The sequence below is a fragment of the Heteronotia binoei genome, chromosome 5 (assembly GCF_032191835.1).
Source record: "Heteronotia binoei isolate CCM8104 ecotype False Entrance Well chromosome 5, APGP_CSIRO_Hbin_v1, whole genome shotgun sequence".
Lineage (NCBI taxonomy): Eukaryota > Metazoa > Chordata > Lepidosauria > Squamata > Gekkonidae > Heteronotia > Heteronotia binoei.
In genome coordinates, this window is record NC_083227.1 from 30,376,460 (window position 1) to 30,397,430 (window position 20,971).

At 44.3% G+C, this 20,971-nt stretch overlaps 1 protein-coding gene across 1 annotated transcript; it reads left to right on the top strand.

Moving 5' to 3' along the window:
- Positions 1-2,698: 2,698 nt before the first annotated feature.
- On the top strand, positions 2,699-17,141 carry LOC132571295 (E3 ubiquitin-protein ligase TRIM7-like). The gene is made up of 8 exons (XM_060238084.1): positions 2,699-3,713; positions 6,389-6,553; positions 7,994-8,089; positions 9,033-9,263; positions 14,558-14,580; positions 15,239-15,357; positions 15,877-15,909; positions 16,575-17,141. Exons 1-8 carry the CDS (start codon positions 3,288-3,290, stop codon positions 17,090-17,092), a joined length of 1,611 nt encoding a protein of 536 aa, XP_060094067.1. The 5' UTR covers positions 2,699-3,287; the 3' UTR covers positions 17,093-17,141.
- Positions 17,142-20,971: the final 3,830 nt, after the last annotated feature.

The following is a 20,971-nucleotide window of genomic DNA, read 5'->3' on the forward strand; positions in this document are numbered from 1 at the left end:
GGACAGGTTCCTCTGATTTCAGGGCCTTCAACCTGCCAGCACGGAGCAGGCTGCCGGGGGGGGGGGTCCCACGCCCAAAGAGCCCCATCATATGTGACAGTGTATGGCATGATGTCACCCAGAAGTGGTGCCATAGTTTTCCCTAAAATTTAACGAATCCCCGTATGAAACCATAGAGTTTTCCCTGAATTCCTAGAGTGTTCCCACACAATGCACCTGGCGTGATACATCACTTCTGGGTGACATTGTGCTGTGCAAAATCCCCAACTTCAGCCAATGGGGACTTGGCAACCCTAATAATTTAGATTGTGTACTTTTACCAAAACAACAACATATAGCATATGTATTCTTATGTTTGCTTACACTTCCATGAGCATACACTCAAAAAGACCTCAAGATTTCTGGAGTATTCTGTTCAAAAAGTTTCACTTTCATTTGTACTGCTTGTCCCTCCCTCCTTACACTTAGCTCTTAACATCTCCTCCTCCTCCAGATCTGTTCCACCAAAACATTCATTGAACTTCTTGAAATTTAAGTACTTAAGAATTAAGGGGTTGATTCTGTCTTCACAGATTTGCAGAAGCCCAGTAGGACTGAGGTTTCTTAACACTGTATGTTTATTTTGTTACATTTTTGCTGTGAAGAAGAGGCCTGTTATCTCTGCAGACACAAATTCTCAGTTTTGAGAACTGAAAAACCAAGCATCTTTGATATCTTCTAGATAGAAAAACTGCCCAAAATAATCTTACAGAAACCTCTGGGAAAGCATGATATTGTGAATGGATTAATGGCATTAATTCTCCAAAAAATTTAAGCATTACATGAATATACAGAGTCACAATACATAACTAAAAACTAAATCCTTATTTCATGATGAATAACCTTTGAACTATAATGTATCTTAAATAGAAAACTACCTTTAGATAGATTTTTCCTCTGAAACATTTTTTTAATCGATTATTTTTATCTACCCCGCTTCCACTTATGGAACAAAAGGTGGTATCATGCAACAACTTGCCCATTCCTAAAAGCTTGTAGCCAACCAATCCCCTCAAAAAGGATATTATAGCATTGGAAAAAGGGCAACTAGAATGATTAAAGGTTTGGAACACTTTCCCTATGAAGAAAAGTTAAAACGCTTGGGGCTCTTTAGCTTGGAGAAACGTCGACTGCAGGGTAACGTGATAGAGGTTTACAAGGTTATTCATGGGATGGAGAAAGTAGAGAAAGAAGTACTTTTCTCCCTTTCTCACAATACAAGAACTTGTGGGCATTCGATGAAATTGCTGAGCAGTCAGGTTAAAACGGATAAAAAGTACTTCTTCACCCAAAGGGTGATTAACGTGGAATTCACTGCCACAGGAGGTGGTGGTGGCGGCTACAAACATAGCCAGCTTCAAGAGGGGGGTTAGATAAAAATATGGAGCAGAGGTCCATCAGTGGCTATTAGCCACAGTGTGTGTGTGTGCATTTGGCCACTGTGACACAGAGTGTTGGACTGGATGGGCCATTGGCCTGATCCAACATGGCTTCTCTTATGGTCTTGGGATCATCCGTATCCCAATAGCATTTAATACCTCTGCATGAGGGAGGTGTCTCACATCAACTTGAACCTCAGCTTCCTTCCTACTAACCAACAAGCAGCAAGAGTGCAAACCCAACAATTATCCTGTGGGACTGCAACTTTTGGTACTACACTGCTGGGGTGGAAGGTGTTTATTTTATAGCATTACCATGGTGTGTGGTCAGAGTAGAGGAAGACAGGTTCCTGCCCTGAGAAGATTATACTCTAAAACTTTACCATGAGAAGGGGAGGTAGAGGAAAATAGGAAGAATAGGCAGTCATTTCAAATTATATTAGCGAATGGGAGTAAGGGATTATACAGAAAGAGAAAATACCAGCTCCCAGTTAGTACTGTGCAGTCAACACCTTTCATCTTGTAACTCTATAAAGAAAAGGGCTGGAGTTACTTTTTAAAAAAATGAGATATGGGAAAGACTACATTGTTACAATAGATGAATGGAATGTTATATATCCCCATAGTAACATGTCATAATAATATTTTTATCAGAGCAGAAAGTGGCCCAGGCCACCCTGGACCATTAAGAGGGTCTGGACCTCTTTTTTAAAGGGGGAAAACCTCCACCCAACCTAAAACATGATAAAGCACAAGAGGTAATGGGGTCAGTCTAGTTTCTTTCCTTATTGGCTATTTTTCTGCATGCAAGGAGGTTTAACTACAGGAATATTAATGCAACAGGTTAACCCATAGACCAAAGTGCTACAGCCCAGCAAAAGCTCTTCCCGCTGTTCCGCTGAGATTTTTCTTGGCTAAACAACAGGACAGCAACATTACACCAGGCAGGGTCAAGTCCATCTACAAATATCATTATAAGCTGGTCCTGACTTTGCATAGCTCCAGCAGTTCCTCCAAGACCAGAACCTTTGAGACATGCTTGGTTTGTAAGCATGTCAACAGGAAGACTAGGCTGTGCCGCCTGAACACTTGCTGGGAGGGAGTCTTGCCAATAGATAACTCGCAGATCAGGGAGGTAGTTTCTATCTTGGGGCCATGCTGGTTTTCTGTCTGCAGGGAGTTTTGTTCAGGGGAGGCGGCCTTTCAAACACGTGCCTCTCCTTTTACTCTGTCTGGAGCGGGACGCTCTTCTGTCCTTCAGAGTCAATTTCTGACAACCCACAGCAAGAGGGAGGCGGGGCAGGCCAGTCTGAATCTAGCTGAGGAGTTTTGGGAAAGGGGCAAAGAAGACCCGCCGGTGCCTGATAGCCCCGATTCTCACCCCCAGAAGTGCCCCCGTCTTCCCCTTCGACTCTGCTGCTGCTCCTCCCGTCTGCTTCCAGTTTGCCTCTGCCTCAGCAGCAGACGGGAGGCGCAGACTAACAGAGGCTTCCCAGGTGGGTGAGCGCCGCCCTCCCCACACCTGCCTGCCCCAGACCTCGAGAAGCATTTCGCGCCGCCGGTCCCAGGGACGCCCGCCCCTTTTTGCCAGCCCCTGAGCCCGGCATTGCGAAGAGGGAAATGTCTTCCTCCCATCGGAGGCGCTTGCAAATGTGGTGGAGCCGAAGGAGGCTTTCCAGCCCAACTTTGCCTTCCGACCCAGGCCCTGTCTCTAGCGTGGTTTTGCAGCTCGACCGCTGGGGGTTGATTCCTCCTCCTCATCCAATAAGAGTCATCTGCAGGCAGGGAAACGCCCCGGCGTTGCTTCGAAAAGTAAGAAACCTTAATTAACTCTGGTACTCTCTCCCTGCTCTGTGGAGACGGGCAGCCATGGCGGCGGAGGACCCTCTGCAGGAGCTCCGGGAGAAAGCCTCTTGCTCCATCTGCCTGGAGTTCTTCAGGGACCCGGTGACCATCGCCCAGTGCGGCCACCACTTCTGCCGAGCCTGCCTGACCCGCAGCTGGGAGCAGTCGGGGGCTACTGAGCCTTCCTGCCCCCAGTGCAGAGGAACGGCGCAGGAGGGGAACCTCCGCCCCAACCAGCAGTTGGCCAGTTTTGTGGAAATCATTAAGAAACTCAACCCACAGGGGGGAATACAGGCAAAAGGGAAAGGGGGAGTCTGCGAGAAGCACCAGGAGCCCCTGAAGTTTTTCTGCAAAAAGGACGATGCCCCCATCTGCATGTTCTGCGGCGTATCCCAGGAGCACAAAGATCACGAAGTGGTTCTTCTAGAGGAGGCTTTCCAAGAAAACAGAGTAAGAAATCTCTTCGGAGTAAAAGACTCTCAAGCTTAAGGTCATTGCAGATTGTTGGCATGTAACTTTTAACAGAATGTGATATCAAATATAGTATAATATCATTTCCTCCTCCCTTCCACCCCTGCCTAGTCAGCCACAAAGTGGCTTGCAAAGCAGTAGCTAGTAATAAAAAGATGTTTGAGTAGGGGACACATACACTCACACAGTAAAGCCCATTGTAGGAAGAAATACAATGGGCCACAGAAAAACATTAGGGGGAGTGATGAATGTGTAGGTGGCAGGAAGGAAGGAAGATAAGACAAACAGAATGAAAGAAAGAGACAGAGAGAGAATAAGAGAAAGAACAGTAGGAAAAAGATGGGGAGAAAGGAGTGAGATAGAAATATGAGTTGGAAGATAGAATGAAAGACAGAGAGAGACAGAAAAAGAATGACAGGAGGGAGAGTTATGGAAAAGTTGGAAAATTACAGGAAGGTAGGCAGCCATTAGATGCCTCCCTTTCACCCCCTCCCACTTGCCGGTGGGGGAGGAGCTAAAGAGAGCCTTCTAAAGGTTCCCTTTTAAAGCAAGTAGCTGACAGGTGGGCCCGCTCTGCTGGTGGCTTTAAGAGGCAAGGAGCCATAGCAAGCGTCCCTTTTGCTCCCTCCTGCTTGCAGGCGGTGAGAAAGTGAAAGGGAGTAGATTCCATCTCACGGGGCCATAGGACAGAATGGACTCCATTGTATGCTATCAGCCCATGGGACAGAACAGACTCCATTGTATCCTATGGGCTCATAGGATAGAATGGACTCCGTTCTGTCCTATGAGCCTATTGGACAGAGTGGACTTAATTGTATCCCATGGGCGCATAGGATGGAATGGAGTGCATTCTGTTCAGTAGGCTCATAGTATAGAATGGACTCCAGTCTGTCCAGTGGACCCATAGGACAGAATAGAGTCCATTCCATCATGGGAGCCCATTGTAGCCTACTATGAATAGAAAGTGAAGAGTATTTGCAGGTGGAAAAGGGACTTGATATATTATATAGTGTCAGTCTGTTTATCTGCTGCTGTTGAACTGGCCCCTCGCTGCTGTGAATGACCATTACTTTTGTGATAGTTGAAGAGAAGTAACTGCTGGTGTTTGCTTTGTGAACATGTCTCTCGCAGTTTATTGTTTGCTTCATGGCAACGCTGGTTTTTTTTTTGGGGGGGGAGACTGTCCTGGACTTCCTAGAATGGGTCTTGAGGAAAGGCAGTAGTGATCAGTAAGCCCCCAGGAGAACCTGTCAGCAGAGAACTGTCTCCCTCAGAGGTCTGGTAAGGTTCTTGCCTGATGGGGCTGGCAGTGGGTGGGCAGTGGGTGGGAGAGAGCAGAATCAGCCAGTGGTATGCCAGAGACAGAGCCAGTCCTGCATAGCCTGCATCCAACCAATGAAAATCCTCAGATTTGCCACTATGTTAGGTGTCATGAACCACCTCCCCAGCACCCCCCTTAGTTTACTCTTACTCTCAGGGTCACCCTTGAAATTTAACACCTGCAAACTGGAGAGGGGTCATGGAAGGAGTTTAACTGTTTTCCAATCCCCGCTACACTCAGCCTCTACTGGCTAGCTCAGCCAGGGAACTATTCCAGGAAACATTGGCTGGTTTGGTACCCAGCCCTCTTGGTTGTCTGCCACCACTCCCTTTATAGAGAAACCACAGGAGGGAGAAATGGAGAACTCCCACCTGGTTCTACTTGCAGAAAGAGCCAGCAGCTGTGCCCGAAGGTCAATGCAGGCTGCTTCCCCCACTCAGAAGATTGGTTAGACAGATTAAGATAGCCAAGGTCAAAGACACCAGATCCCTGGAGAGCAATGGGCAACACACAGAACCAGCACCAGTAACAAAGTAAGGCTTTTTATTGTTCAACAAAAAGTAGTCATCAATTTAAATTAAACATTAAGTCTGTGCAAAGTAAAAAATAAAAACATAATATAAACACTAACTAGACATTCTCAGACAGGTAGTATATTACCATGTGGACAAGTACAGTCTTGGCATTCCAGCCAGCAATATTTCAGCAACCTACAAAGGAAAGAATGGGGGGGGGGCAAACCAGCATGGTTTCCTCTCTTCTCTGCATTTAGCCCTTGGGCTGGTGCGTAGTTATAGCAATCCTGCCTTTCACTGACGTTCCGGACCAACTAATGAGAGACAGGGGCTAATTATGACAGATCTTGAAGATCCTGACAGCTCACCTAGGCCCTCAGCTGTCAAAGCCAATTAAGCCAGACCCGTTCTTCCACCTTCCACATTGACCCTAATTAGTGTAACCTAACAGGTGGAGGGAGTCAAAGCATCTTGTTTACACAGTCCAGTTCTTAAAGGAGACCCTCCCCACGTATCAAAAGTGCACACCTACAAGGCCATGAGCCTGATTTAGGGTTAGGGATCATGACAAAGGCTGAGGCCAGAAAGCCTTTTCATGACAGTAGGGCTTTTATTATCTAAAGGGGACACATACACACACCACCCTCACACAGGAATGCAGTTCTGGCTGGCCTCATGCCAGGGGGTGTGCCCTAATATGCAAATGAGTTTCTACAAAAAAGCCATACACACAAGTCATTACACTGAACAAGTCATTACAAGGAGAGGTACAGTATGGGGTGGGGGAATGAATCCTGTTTCTTTGTTTTGGGCACCAGGCAGTGGTGGCAGCCAGAAAAGGGAGAGTTTGCCAGAAGCACCAGGAGCCGTTTAAGCTCTTCTGCAAGGACGATGAAGTCCTCATCTGTGTGATCTGTGACCGATCCAAGGAGCACAGAGACCACAACACCCTTCCTCTTGAGGAGGCCTCCCAAGAATACAAGGTAGGAAATCTACAGGATGGAGGTCAGTGGGGAAGAACCGTGGCTCCTCCCTTTCTTCTTGGTCTCTGCTGCCTCCTTCCTGGCTAGGTGGCTCCCTCGGGCATTGCCTCCTTCCCTCCTGCTGAGGCTAAAGTGAGATGATGGGTCTAAAGTGGAAAATGGACTTCCTTCCTCTGTGGCTATTTTGACATCTGACCAGCCTCTGGCATGGCTGAGTAGGACAGCGCTTGACTCCCTGTTTTAACATCCCCCCACACACATACTGTTTTCCCAGTTTCAGTTGATGTCCTTGAGTTGCTGTTTGCCTTGGGGCGGGGGAAGAATGTGTTCGGTTTGTGTCTCTGTGTGTGTGTGTCCCCCCCCCCCCCGCCACATACAGCAGCTGTGAGGTAGCAGTTTAAATCAAAAGAACAGCATGGGAGGGGGAGGGGAGAGCTATGCATGAAGTTGCCTTATTCTGGTCTGTCCAGGTCCACTCTGACTGGCAGCAGCTCTCCAGGGACTCAGATGGAGGCCTTCCACATCAACAGCTAATTAATTAATTATTTTAATGTTGGGATTTATATCCTGCCCGTCCCACCAAGACAGGCTCAGGGCGGGAAACAGCATAAGAACAATTTAATTAAAACCATAAAAATCATCAATAAGATAATTTTACAACCTACAATATAATAGCAGTAAAACCAGATGGCTAGCTATTTATTTCAACTGGAAGTGCGGGGCATTATACTCAGGATCTTCTGTTGACCAAGTAGATGCTCTGTCACAGCCATGGCCCTTCCACTGTGCTATGAAAGGAAGAAATCCCCTCTTTCCTACTGCTGTGATTGCTTCCACACAGAGCTTTCCCTTCTTTGATCTTTTTATTGGAAGATCATCAAAGAGGGTTTGGGAAAGTATGGACCAGATAGTATATGCATCTGCCTGAGTCCAGTGCCATTTACCCTCCCACCATGCATTGTGAGCTTTTTTTTTTTTTAATTCACTACTGGGTATATTTTGGTAGTGTTACACCAATATTTTGGTAACACCAGTGATGCACTGGCTACATATAGTATTTTTTAAATGCAAAAGGCTCTCCTGTGGCAGAGGTGGATTGGTGGGCAAAGCATGGAGTGAATCTTCCTTGAGGAAGCAGTGTGGCCATTGGGAATATTTTTGTACTGAAATGGGGCAACATCCCACGAGAAAGCTCAGTGTGTTTAGCATTTATCAAAGATTTCAGGTTTTCACGGCTGGCATCATCATTAGGGTTTGTAGAATCTTTCGGGCTCAAGTGTTTAGCATTTGGTAATTGCTGAAGATCCTGTTAGGGACATGGGGCAGTTATATCTAGTTTGGCCCTTAATGACAGTTTTGCTTCTTGTATGTTTTATAGTAAGTTTCTAAAATGGGGTGAAAAAAAATCTCAGTTTTGGATCTACTCTTTTCCCCACCCAGGATCAGTTCTGCGGCTGTCTAGAGAATCTGAAGAAGGAGAGAGGAAGAATTATGGCATATAGAGAAGGTGTAGAGAAGGAAAGCCAAGACCTGCTTGTAAGTATCTCCATGGCTGGGAAGTGAAGAGGTTCTGGAACTGGAATTGAGGGAGATAAATGAAGTCCAAACAGCAAGAAGATCAACCCATGGATGGGTCTCACCTCTTCTAATTTGGACATTTCGTTCACACATGGTCAGTATTGAGCACATCAGGGCCCCAAAGGTAAACTTAACATTGCAGTTCTAAGCAGACTTAGAACTGGGCTGAGGGTGCCATGGAACTGCACATTCTTGGTGCCCCGGGGGCTCCCTGCCCTCTGGCACCCCTCAGCAGTCATCTAGGGCCACCTGCTAGGCAGTCTGCCCCTGGTTATTCATCCATATCTAGAACGTTTTGTTGTTGCTGTTCTCTGCTGTTTTTGAGTCAGAATCAGTTGCTTTCTGCTCTGGGGTGAATCCTTGGGAAGAAGAACATCTGTGTCCAGGCCCTATTTGTGTGCATGCACCAACACTACAAGCCAGAAGTCTCAGGCAAGAGAAGGGATTATTCCACTTCCAAAGAAATGCCAATAGATGCCCCACAAATCCTGAATTGAGCTAAGAGGTGTTCAGCCTTTGCTGATTCTAAGGTGGAGAGTACTTGCATGCAGTAGCATGCTGATTTTCTCTCTCCTTATTTTCTTGCCCAAAATGCAGCCAGGGAAGCTGCACTTTAGTGAGAACAGGCTTCTTAGCTCTTTTTCCGCAAGTGATATCTCTACTCAAATATCATTGTCTCATCCCCTGTTGGGAAGTTTGGGAGTCAGAATGAGGAGGGTGTTTTTTAGTGGGGAAACAATAGACTGAAGAAGATTATTCTTCTCTTTGGGTCTTCTGCCCTGGCCTAAACCTCTGTGGCTGAAATAACCCTTCCAGAAGTTTGAGTGAGATCTATGTGTACATTGAGCCAGAAGAATGGGTCCCTTAGGGATCTTTCTCTTTTCTTCTCTTTCCATCTCAGAAGCAAGCCAGAGGAGAGATGCAAAAGGCATTAGCCAAGTTCAGGCAACTGCACACGTTCCTGGAGGAACAAGAGAAACTTTTGCTGGCCCAGATGGAAGAGGTGGAGAAGGAGGTAGCAAAGAAAAGGGGCCAGCACTTGGAAGAACTCTCTGAGGAACTCTGCTCTCTGGAGAGCCTCATGTGGGAGATGGAGGAGAAGAGTCAGCAGCCAGCCAGTGATTTCCTGCAGGTGAGAGTGTCAATGAAAAAACAAGGATAGGAAGAAGGACTAAACAACCAAAAAACACCAGATATCTCCCTTATTCAATGAAAACAATGTACTTAATTACACAAACACATGAAAAATACACAAAAACACTAGTAATGCATATGGCAAAAACATCAAAATGCTGTAATACACACACTGTTGCCAATAGATGCAATGGTCAAAAATTACATGAACCAAACCACCAAGTTCCAATATAATTCCAGGCTTCCAAGGAATATGTAAACAATATTCAGCACTCATATAAATTCTCCAAATGTGCAGAAACTAGGCGCTCAATGGAATTTCAATCATTATACTTCCCATTTTGATAAATGTCTTTATCAAGAGATGCACATATACAGAGCCTAAGAATATAAAAATAAACAAGCAACATAAGAAGAAGCATCAATATCCAGCTGAAATATAACAACATTGCAATGGCTAAAGGTAAATATATGTTGCAAAACCATACTTACTTAAGCCTTTACACTGAGGTTCTCAAAACTATGCATCAGGCTCAAAATATTGGAAGCCTGGAATTGTATTGGAACTTGGTGGTTTGGCTCATGTAATTATCGACCACTGTATTTATAGGCAACAGTGTGTGTGTTACAGCATTTTGACTTTTTGGCTTGACTTTGACTTTTAGTAGTGTTTTCGGTATTTTTCATGTGCATGTGTAATTAAGTACCACCCCGTAAAAAGTCTGCTGTGAAAACGTGAAAGCAACGTCACCCCAGAGTCAGAAATGACTGGTGCTTGCACAGTGGACCTTTCCTTACATTGAATAAGGGAGATAATCTGGTGTTTTCTGGTTACAGGTGAGAGTGTGGCAGAAACAGGCAGGGCTCCCTTTTGGGAGAAGGCTGGCTTCAAACCCTAAATGGACTTCTGGTGTTCTTCAGAGTCCTTATTTGCTCCGACTGAGGATCAAGAAACTATAACTCATAATGTTGGTGGTGTGTGGAGGGTGCAGATTGCTGATGCCTGTATTCCAGGAAGGCATTGAAGTACCCTTTTTTGGTGCATCCCTCATTCAATAGGGAATGTGGCACCATTTAAAACAGTTTGTGACTGACCAAAAATCTAGAGCGAAGGCGTTGAACTCGTGAAGGCCAGATCTGACATAAATGATATCTCGCCGGGCCATATGTGTCATAAAATGTAATGCCAGGTAGTGGAGATATAAGCTTTATAAAGGCAAAAGATTTATGCGATCTGAAGAGAAACCAGAGTATTTTAGAATGTCCTCTCCTGGCCTCACAATGTAGACAGTTTTTATCTGAATATCTCCAACACAGTGTATTTACTAAAAGGAAAACTCTAACCTACTTATTAAAAGATGTTAATCCCCACATTACTACATGTGTCGTGAATTTCTTAGTAGAAGCCTATGAGATTAAATCTAGGCATACTACTGTATATTAATTGCTGGGCGTCTACTTTTGATTAGTATTATTGGCTGCTATTTTAATTGACTGTTTATGTATTGTTCTTACCGTATTTCAGCTTTATAAAGGACACAAACACAATTAAGTGTTTTTTTTAAATTAAAACATGATTAAAAGATTAGCTCTCTTACAATATTTTATTTATTTAACAGTTTCTGATAATTGACACCTCTTGCTCTGAATTATTGTATTAAAATCTAGAGACAATGTGCTGTAGTAATCTTGAGTATGCTGTTTAGATGATGTTTAGGTGTGTATCTGTAAGTTGCAAACCTACTTTTGATCTATTGACATTCATTACAGAAATCTCATGGTCAATGATTCTTTATCAAATAGATTCCTGACTTGTCTTGCTGACAACTTCCTTTTTCAGAAAGTGAAGAAGGAAACCAGGGGATCTGCTATCTTGGATTTGATTCTCACCAACAAGGAAGAATTGATTGAAGTGGAAATAGTGGGCACCCTGGGCGGTAGTGACCATGTGATTTTGGAATTTACAGTCTTAGGGAAGGGGAAAGCTATACGTAGTCAGACTTATCAGTTGGACTTCAGAAAGGCAAACTTTGATAAACTTAGAACTATGCTGGGTAAAATCCCATGGTCAGAAATACTTAGGAGGAAGGGGGTTCAGGAGGGGTGGGAGTTTCTTAAAAGCTAAATACTGAAAGCGCAATCACAGATGATACCTATGAGAAGAAAAAATGGAAAAAGCCTAAAGAAGCCGAAGTGGCTCCATGGACAGCTCTCTAAAGACTTGAGAAATAAAAAAGACTCCTTTAGGAATTGGAAGGAGGGCCTTATAACCAAGAATGAATAAACAAATCACTAGTGCTTGTAGAGAAAAAGTTAGGAAAGCTAAAGCTCAGCATGAGCTTAGGCTGGCCAAAGATGCTAAAAACAACAAAAAAGGGTTCTTTTCTTATGTTCAGAGTAAGAAAAAGAGCAAGGACATGGTAGGCCCATTGCGAGGGCAAGAAAGTGAAATTGTAACAGGTAATGAAGAGAGGGAGGAACTGCTCATTTCCTGTTTTTCCTCAGTTTTCTGAGGGAAATGGTGTTCAACATGGCAAAAACAACATATAAGGAAGGTATGAAGTTCCAACCTAGGAGCAGCGTAAGGGTAGTACATAAACACCTAGTTTCTTTAAATGAAACTAAGTCCTCAGGTCCAGAAGAATTGCATCCAAGGGTTCTAAAAGAGCTTGCGGATGTAGTTTCTGAGCCTCTGGCTATTATTTTTGAAAATTCTTGGAGAACAGGAGAGGTGCCAGAAGATTGGAGGCAGGCAAATGTTGTCCCCCATCTTTAAGAAGGGGAAAAAAGAGAATCCGGGTAACTACCGACCCATCAACTTGACGTCTATACCTGGAAAAGTTTTAGAACAAATCATCAAACAATTGGTCCTGGAACATTTAGAAAGAATGGATGTGATTACTAAGAGCCAGCATGGTCTTCTCAAGAACAAGTCATGTCAGACTATCCTGATCTCTTTTTTTGAGAAAATGACTGCCTTGCTGGATCGGGGGAATGGTGTAGACATTGTTTATTTTGCTTTCAGTAAGGCTTTTGATAAGGTTTCACATACTATCCTTGTTGACATGTTGGTAAAATGTGGTTTGGATCCTGTTTCCGTTAGGTGGATCTGTAACTGGTTGACAGATCGCACTCAAAGAGTGCTTGTGAATGGTTCCTCATCCTCTTGGAGAGGAGTGACAAGTGGAGTGCCTCAAGGATCTGTCCTGGGACCTGTTTTGTTCAGCATCTTTATTCATGATTTGGATGAAGGAATAGAGGGAATGCTTTATTAAATTTGCAGATGATACTAAATTGGGAGGGGTTGCGAACACAGAAGACAGAAACAGGATACAGGATGACCTTGACAGGCTGGAAAACTAGGCTAAAACTAATAAAATGAATTTCAGCAGGGATAAATGTAAAGTTCTGCATTTAGGTAGGAAAAATCCAATGCATGGTTATAGAATGGGGGAGACTTGTCTTAGCAGTAGTATGTGCGAAAAAGATCTAGGGGTCTTAGTGGATCATATGCTGAACATGAGTCAACAGTGTGATGTGGTGGCTAAAAAGGCAAATGCAATTTTGGGCTGTATCAACAGAAGTATAGTGTCCAGATCACGTGATGTGATGGTATCGCTTTACTCTGCTCTGGTAAGACCTCACCTGGAGTATTGTGTTCAGTTTTGGGCATCACATTTTAAGAAGGATGTAGACAAGCTGGAATGGGTCCAAAGGAGGGCAACGAAGATGGTGAGGGGTCTGGAGACCAAGTCCTATGAGGAAAGGTTGAAGGAGCTGGGGATGTTTAGCCTGGAGAGGAGGCGGCTGAGAGGTGATATGATCACCATCTTCAAGTACTTGAAGATGTCCTATAGAGGATGGTGTGGAATTGTTTCCTGTGGCCCCAGAAGGTAGGGCCAGAAGCAGTGGGTTGAAATTAATTCAAAAGAGTTTCTGCCTCAACATTAGGAAGAACTTCCTGACCGTTAGAGCGATTCCTCAATGGAACAGGCTTCCTCGGGAGATGGTGGGCTCTCCTTCCTTGGAGGTTTTTAAACAGAGGCTAGATGGCCATCTGACAGCAATGAAGATCCTGTGAATTTAGGGGGAGGTGTTTGTGAGTTTCCTGCATGTGCAGGGGGTTGGACTAGATGATCCTAGAGGTCCCTTCCAACTCTATGATTCTGTGACCCTAAGACCCAGGGGAAAACATGAAATGGCTGGGCATTCCAAGCTTTTTTATATAAATTGCTTCATGTTCTGGCCAGCCAATGGAGAAAATAGAGGTTTTGCTCTAGCTCCTGTGCAATTGAGCAAGCCTGCAAAGCAAATTGTGATGTAGAAGGAAGCGAGAGAGAGAGAGAGAAGGAAGCAGATGACAGTGAGTTGCTTGTGGGCCTGATAGAAGCCCTCCAGGGCCCTAATCTGGCCCTTGGGCCGCATGTTTGACATCTTTGGTCTAGAAGAAGCTCTAGGATGACACTAGGGGAGAAGAAGGGCTGGCCATTACTTGAGTGGTTAGGGGGCTACAGGAAAAGATGGTGGATGGAGGAGTCCCTGAAGTGTGTGTGTTATTGTATGCATGTGTGTCTATTTGAGCAAAAGATGAAAGTTGGATGAGATCCATGAGTAGCTCTTCAGCACAGCTGACACATATGAGTAGGTGACCGCCTAGGGTGCCACCTGTCAATCCTACCTCTGTTTGCTCAGTAAACAGTCCATTGGGTTCCAAAATGGTTCAATTTATCAAGCATCAGGAAAGATAGTGACTCAACATTTGGCAATGTTAAAATATTTTTAACCCATCGTTGGCAGGGGTACTTGACACCACCTGGCCTACAGGTCTGCACAGACCCGAGAAGGTGAGAGTGGTTGGGTGGTGCAAGGGAAGGTGGGCTTGGAGGAAATTGTGCCCCACCCCACCGTAAAGGTGAGAGTGAGCAGGTGGGGCATCAGCATTTGTGCTCCTCTGAGCCTACCTTCCCTTGCAAGGGAAGGGGGGCTCAGAGGAGAGCAGGCCCTGCCCTGCTGCTCTTCACTTGAAGGCAAGAGCAGCAGGGTGGGGCGTTGGATTATATACTCCTCAGAGCCCACTTTTGGTGGGCTCCGAGGAACGCACAGGACACGGCCCTGTCCTCACCTGAAGAAGTTCTCCCATTTTATGAAGATACAGCCCCTGTCCTTGAGTTGGACACACAATAAAAAGAGTTAGAATGCATTACCCTCCCAGATTTGGGCCGGGGGGGGGTAGGGTCTTCCCAATTTGGCCCATGGCAGTTGTTGACTTTTTTTTCTTTTCCCCTTCTTTAGGATGCCCAGAGCACCTTGCAGAGGTAATTGGATCTCTCTCTCTCATTATTCTCCTGACACTAGGATGAATCTGGATAGTGTGTGAAGAAAGAAGCCCTTCAGGTTCAGGGGCACAACAAACTTCACTAAAATCACAGATCTCCCTCTGTTTGTAAACTGCAAACAGTGAATGCACGTGGGTCTGTGGACATAAAATGAGCAAGTTGCCATGTTTTCTCTGTCACATTTTTATCATGTTCTTCCTTTTAGGAGTGCAGGGTAGTGTATATGATTCTCCCTTGCACATAACAGCTCTGTTACGTAAGCTAGGCTGAGAAAAAAAGAGAATGTCCCAGGGCCACCCAATGACCTGCTGGTCTGAGTGGGGAATTGAATCAGGGCCTCTGCAGACCTAAGGCCAGCACCACAGTAGCTTTCTCCTCCTTTCCACAGACAGATGTGAACAGGAGATGTGGGGTTGCTGTTCTAAGAAGCCACATGTTCTCCTTGATGCGTGGTTTGGCCTTTAGAGGGCTTAGGAGCAACATGGAGGTAGATCCTCCTTTCCAAAGGGCCTCCCATCCTTCTCTCCTTTCAGCATCCACCAGTTAGGCCTTCTGATTATTCTTGCCTTCATTTCTTTGCTCTGCTGGTGGGAATTCTGGATTGGATAGAGGTTGCCTTAACATGGTTTGTTTCCAGGTATGAAGAAAAGGAGATGTTTGAGAATCCAGTGACTTTTCCTCTTGCATTGAAGTGGATGATCTGGGACTTCAGGGACTTCAATTATTCGCTGAAGGGAGTCATGAAGCAATGGAAAGGTAACAATAACGACTTCAGAGAGGTCTTTAGGCGAGACCAGGGCTTTTTTAAAGCAGGAACGCACAAGAACTTAGATCTGGATGGCTTGGTGTTAGGGGGTGTGGTCTAATATGCAAATGAGTTCCTACTGGGCTTTTTCTTTTAAAAAAGCCATGTGTGAAGCTGTAGTCTAATATGCAAATGAGTTCCTGCTGGGATTTTTCCACAAAAAACCCCCAACCCTGCTCAGGATCATATTTGCTCTCTTGTTTGTGTTTTTAGTTTGCCAAATGTGATAGACGTTCCATTTCTTTTTTCAGTCCAACAGCAACCATAATTAGGAATAGAAAGCAAACTCACATTAAGTGAAAACAATTTGAATATTTGCACATAAGTCATATATGGGGGGAGATTTTTCCCAGAAGCTGCTTCTACTTAACCTTTCATATGAAGCTGAGAAACAAAGATGTTGTTAACTGCAAAATTTGTCATATGCATGAGGGTCATCTTCTCACTTTCTGTTCCTTTTGGATCCTCAGACACTCTGGATTCTGAACTTGACCTGCAGAAAGGTACATTTCATGCACAAGTCAATTATTTCTAAACTAAAAAGTTTTTACTTCATAATCTGTGTTCTTCTACTTGATTCCTCTCCAGAGATTAAGTTTACCTTGACTTTATTTTTTCCCCTTCAAATTCTCATCCTCCTGCCTCTAGCCAGGTCCTCAGTGCTTTATTCTGAGGAGGCCTCAGGGTTTCTCAATATGGCATTCTGTGCATCTACTAATTTTTGTGAGATCAGGGTGTTTCCACATGTGATTTTTTTTTGTTTTGTTTATAAAGTCAGATGAAATATAGAATAATCCCTGCTTCTCCCTCAGGGTACCTCTTTCATAGAAGATGAAGGGACAAGCTGCATTCATGTGGGTTGCTGGACTCTTCAAGTCCAGGAAGTCTGTTTTGTCTTTAGTGTGGGAATGGCTTCATTAAATAGGACAGGTGAAGAAAGGTGTACCTGTGAGTATAGGCAAGGGTTAAAACTAAATGGAGGAAGAGGGAAAACAGAAGAAGCCAAAGTGAAGGAAATGTTTAAACAACCAGCACCAAGGAGATTCATAGGGAACAGATATTGGCGATTGGGATGCTAACCATAGTGTTAGGTGAATGTGCCAAACAATTACCATTTGTCTCCCTGCTGAATCTGTTTCTCTTCTGTCTCTTCATTTCCCCCCAACAGCAGCAAATGTGAAGCTGGATCCAGACACAGCCTATCCCAAACTCATTCTGTCAGAGGATCAGAAAAGTGTGAGACTAGGAGAAGCAGCTCAAACTCTGCCCAACAATCCTGAGAGATTTGACAAATTTGGGGCTATCCTGGGCCTTGAGGGATTCATAGCAGGCCGCCACTTCTGGGAAATATCTGTGGGAAGTGAGGAAGAATGGATGGTAGGAGTGGCCAGAAAATCCATGAGGAGGAAGGGAGACCTTACCTTTAATTCTGAGGGAGGGATGTGGGCTGTTGGGAAGTGGAGGGGTCTTTACAGAGCTTCATTTAAAGGCCTTCATCCTCCCCTGACCATGAGTGGGGAGGTCAAGAGGATCCGAGTGTGTCTGAACTACACTGGGGGGCGAGTGGCCTTTTTTGATGCTGACCAAGCAGCCCTTCTCTATGAGTTCTCTGGAGCCTCCTTCTCTGGAGAGACCCTCCTGCCATTCTTTTTGGTGAGTTTAAAAGGCCACCTCCAAATCTCTTGAGATATTCCTCTCACATCAGAGCCATCATTAAAAAATATTGCTTAGAGTCCTACTTTGTAGCTCTCTACAAACCTTCTCCTGGGTTCCAGTTATCAAAACTGACTGAAATATAATAGAGTATTTTGCATTTCACATCACAAATAACAGGTCTGGTCTAAAGGAGAGCTCTCAATAGACCAGCAGGCCTCCACCGCCCCCCATGACTCTTAATCGTGCCTTCAGTCTGTTTTTTCATGTAAAACAAATTTCAGCCAGTGGTGGAGAGGAAGAAGAAGAAAAAGATATTGGATTTATATCCCGCCCTCCACTCCGAATCTCAGAGTCTCAGAGCAGCTCATAATCTCCTTTACCTTCTTCCCCCACAACATGCATCCTGTGAGGTGGGTGCTGCTGAGAGTACTCTCACAGCAGCTGCCCTTTCAAGGACAACCTCTGCCAGAGCTATGGCTGACCCAAGGCCATTCCAGCAGGTGCAAGTGGAGGAGTGGGGAATCAAACCCAGTTTTCCCAGATAAGAGTCCGCACACTTAACCACTACACCAAACTGGCTCCCAGAACTCATTCCTTTTTACTTCCCAAGGGGAGGCTAGATGAGATACTTGGAAATCTGCTGTCAAATATCCCACATCTTTTCAGGTTTTGTTTGGTGCAGTTGTGGAGGGGATATTTAACCTTACTTGCAGTCCTCTTTTTGTAATCTAAAATCCCCCTTTTGGGCACTGTACATTGTGTTGGGGGGAAGGGTTCAGTGTGTTGATATGTGTGTTTATAATAACACATAATAGTAACTTGAATGAAGGCTTTACCTCCTGTGTGAGCTCTTGCAGGGCCCTCACCTCCTCCGATAGATGTCAACAGAAACGAGGCATAAGAATCTCTCATAGTTCCAGTAAACAGAGTAACCAAATGACACCAGCCGGTTTCTCACATCTCAGTCCAAGACAGCTGCTCCTTTCCTCTGTGCAGTCCCTTTCTCCCACCTCCCTTAATCCAGTCTTAGGCTGCAACAAGGGAAGATCTTCTGTAAGGGAAGATCTTGCCTCACTAACCTGTTACATTTCTTTGAGGGGGTGAACAAACGTGGACAAAGGAGACCCAATAGATATTGTTTACCTTGACTTCCAGAAAGCTTTTGATAAAGTTCCTCATCAAAGGCTCCTTAGTAAGCTCGAGAGTCATGGAGTAAAAGGACAGGTCCTTTTGTGGATCAAAAACTGGTTAATTAATAGGAAGCAGAAAGTATAAATGGCCAGTCTGCGCAGTGGAGGACGGTAAGCAGTGGAGTGCCTCAGGGCTCAGTATTGGGTCCCATGCTCTTTAACTTGTTCATAAATGATTTGGAGTTGAGAGTAAGCAGTGAAGTGGCCAAGTTTGCAGATGACACTAAATTGTTCAGGGTGGTGAGAACCAGAGAGGATTGTGAGGAACTCCAAAGGGATCTGTTGAGGCTGGCTGAGTGGGCGTCAACGTGGCAGATGAGGTTCAATGTGGCCAAGTGCAAAGTGCAAAGTAATGCACATTGGGACCAAGAATCCCAGCTACAAATACAAGTTGATGGAGTGTGAACTGGCAGAGACTGACAAAGAGAGAGATCTTGGGGTTGTGGTAGATAACTCACTGAAAATGTCAAGACAGTGTGCAATTGCAATAAAAATGGCCAACACCATGCTGGGAATTATTAGGAAGGGAATTGTAAACAAATCAGCCAGTATCATAATGCCCCTGTATAAATCGATGGTGCGGTCTCATTTGGAATACTGTGTGCAATTCTGGTCACCGCACCTCAAAAAGGATATTATAGCATTGGAAAAGGTGCAGAAAAGGGACAACTAGAATGATTAAAGGTTTGGAACACTTTCCCTATGAAGAAAGGTTAAAACGCTTGGGGTTCTTTAGCTTGGAGAAACGTCGACTGCAGAGTGACATGATAGAGGTTTACAAGATTATGCATGGGATGGAGAAGGTAGAGAAAGAAGTCCTTTTCTCCCTTTCTCACAATACAAGAACTCGTGGGCATTCAATGAAATTGCTGAGCAGTTGGGTTAGAACGGATAAAAGGAGGTACATCTTCACCCAAAGGGTAATTAACATGTGGAATTCACTGCCACAGGAGGTGGTGGTGGCTACAAGCATGGCCAGCTTCAAGAGGGGGTTAGATAAAAATATGGAGCAGAGGTCCATCAGTGGCTATTAGCCACTGTGTGTGTGTATATATATATAAAATTTTTTGGCTACTGTGTGACACAGAGTGTTGGACTGGATGGGCCATTGGCCTGATCCAACATGGCTTCTCTTATGTTCTTAACAAGACACTTTAATCATGCCTAGAGTGAGGCTTCATGAGGGACAGTGTAGCCTCTTTTGCCCCATTTGCCTGTTTCTTTTCCAGTATTCAAGAATGGCAGCCATTGTTCAAAACAGGAAAGAAGTATGATCTAAATAGATAGCTGTGTTGGTCTAAAGTAGTAGAACAAGATAGGAGTCAATTGTATCTTTAAGACCAACTTAGTTTTATTCAGAACGTAAGCTTTCGTGTGCATGCATGCTTCTTCAGATGCGGAATGAGGTACAGTAAGCAGAGCCACATATAGCTGGTGGGGTTTGGAATGCCAAGTGGTACAAAGTTAAAAATCAATAGCAGAATAGTAAAATTAACAAATTCAGAAAACCTTTGATCTGGGTTGCATTAGCGTGGGAAACCATAAAACAGTAACATGTCAGAATGTGAGAATGCCTGTTAATTATTCTATTGCTAATAAACCTGGGTCAAAAAGAAGGCATTTCTTTCCCAGAAGTTTTTCCTGTCCAACTAATTTACCTTTTAACATGTAACATAAATCATTCTAGTTTGCCATTTGGAAAAATACATTAAAATATAGTGGAAGATGGGTTTAGTATATGTAATGAGAGAAACAGCCAATATCCCTTGTTTGAGTATGTCAGTACAAAAGCATTATTCTGATACAATATCTAAAAGAGAAATATGTTGGAGGTAGAACCACCTACCAAATTAAAGACATTTTAGTTCATCATTGTGGCTTCTGTGCAATCCCACACTGGGACTGCAAGTGTGCAGGCCAGTTAGGGAAAAGATTTCTAAGGCTTTCTAGTAGGTGAAGAACACCCCTCCTATCTCTGCCACTTTCCTCACCACATTCTTGAGGCTGAGGAGACATATTTCTATCCAAAGTTTTTGTCATCAGTACTCATTGTAGGGAAAAATAAACTAAATTTAAAGAATAAATATTTTTGGATTTCCACTGTGTCATTATGGCTTAAATGAGGCCTCCTCAGGATTGGGCCAACTCTTGCTTTTGGTGCTGTCAAATGGCCATTCTTTGTAACTTAATTGTTTAGGAGTTCACACAACAGAGCTGCCTGCTCTTTCTGTCACCTGTTAAGAACATAAGAGAAACCATGTTGGATCAGGCCAGTGGCCCATCCAGTTCAACAATCTGTGTCACACAGTGGTCCAAACCCACGTGCCATCAGGAGGTCCACCAAGTTGATGGGTTGTGAACTGGCAGAGACTGACCAAGAGAGAGATCTTGGGGTCATGGTAGATAACTCACTGAAAATGTCAAGACAGTGTGCGACTGCAATAAAAAAGGCCAACGCCATGCTGGGAATTATTAGGAAGGGAATTGAAAACAAATCAGCCAGTATCATAATGCCCCTGTATAATCAAATCAAATCAAATCGAATTTTATTCTTATATCCCGCCCTCCCCCACCAGAAGGCGGGCTCAGGGCGGCTCACAGACATGACACGTCATGATTCAATTAAAACAAATTAAATCGATGGTGTGGTCTCATTTGGAATACTGTGTGCAATTCTGGTCACCACACCTCAAAAAGGATGATATAGCATTGGAAAAAG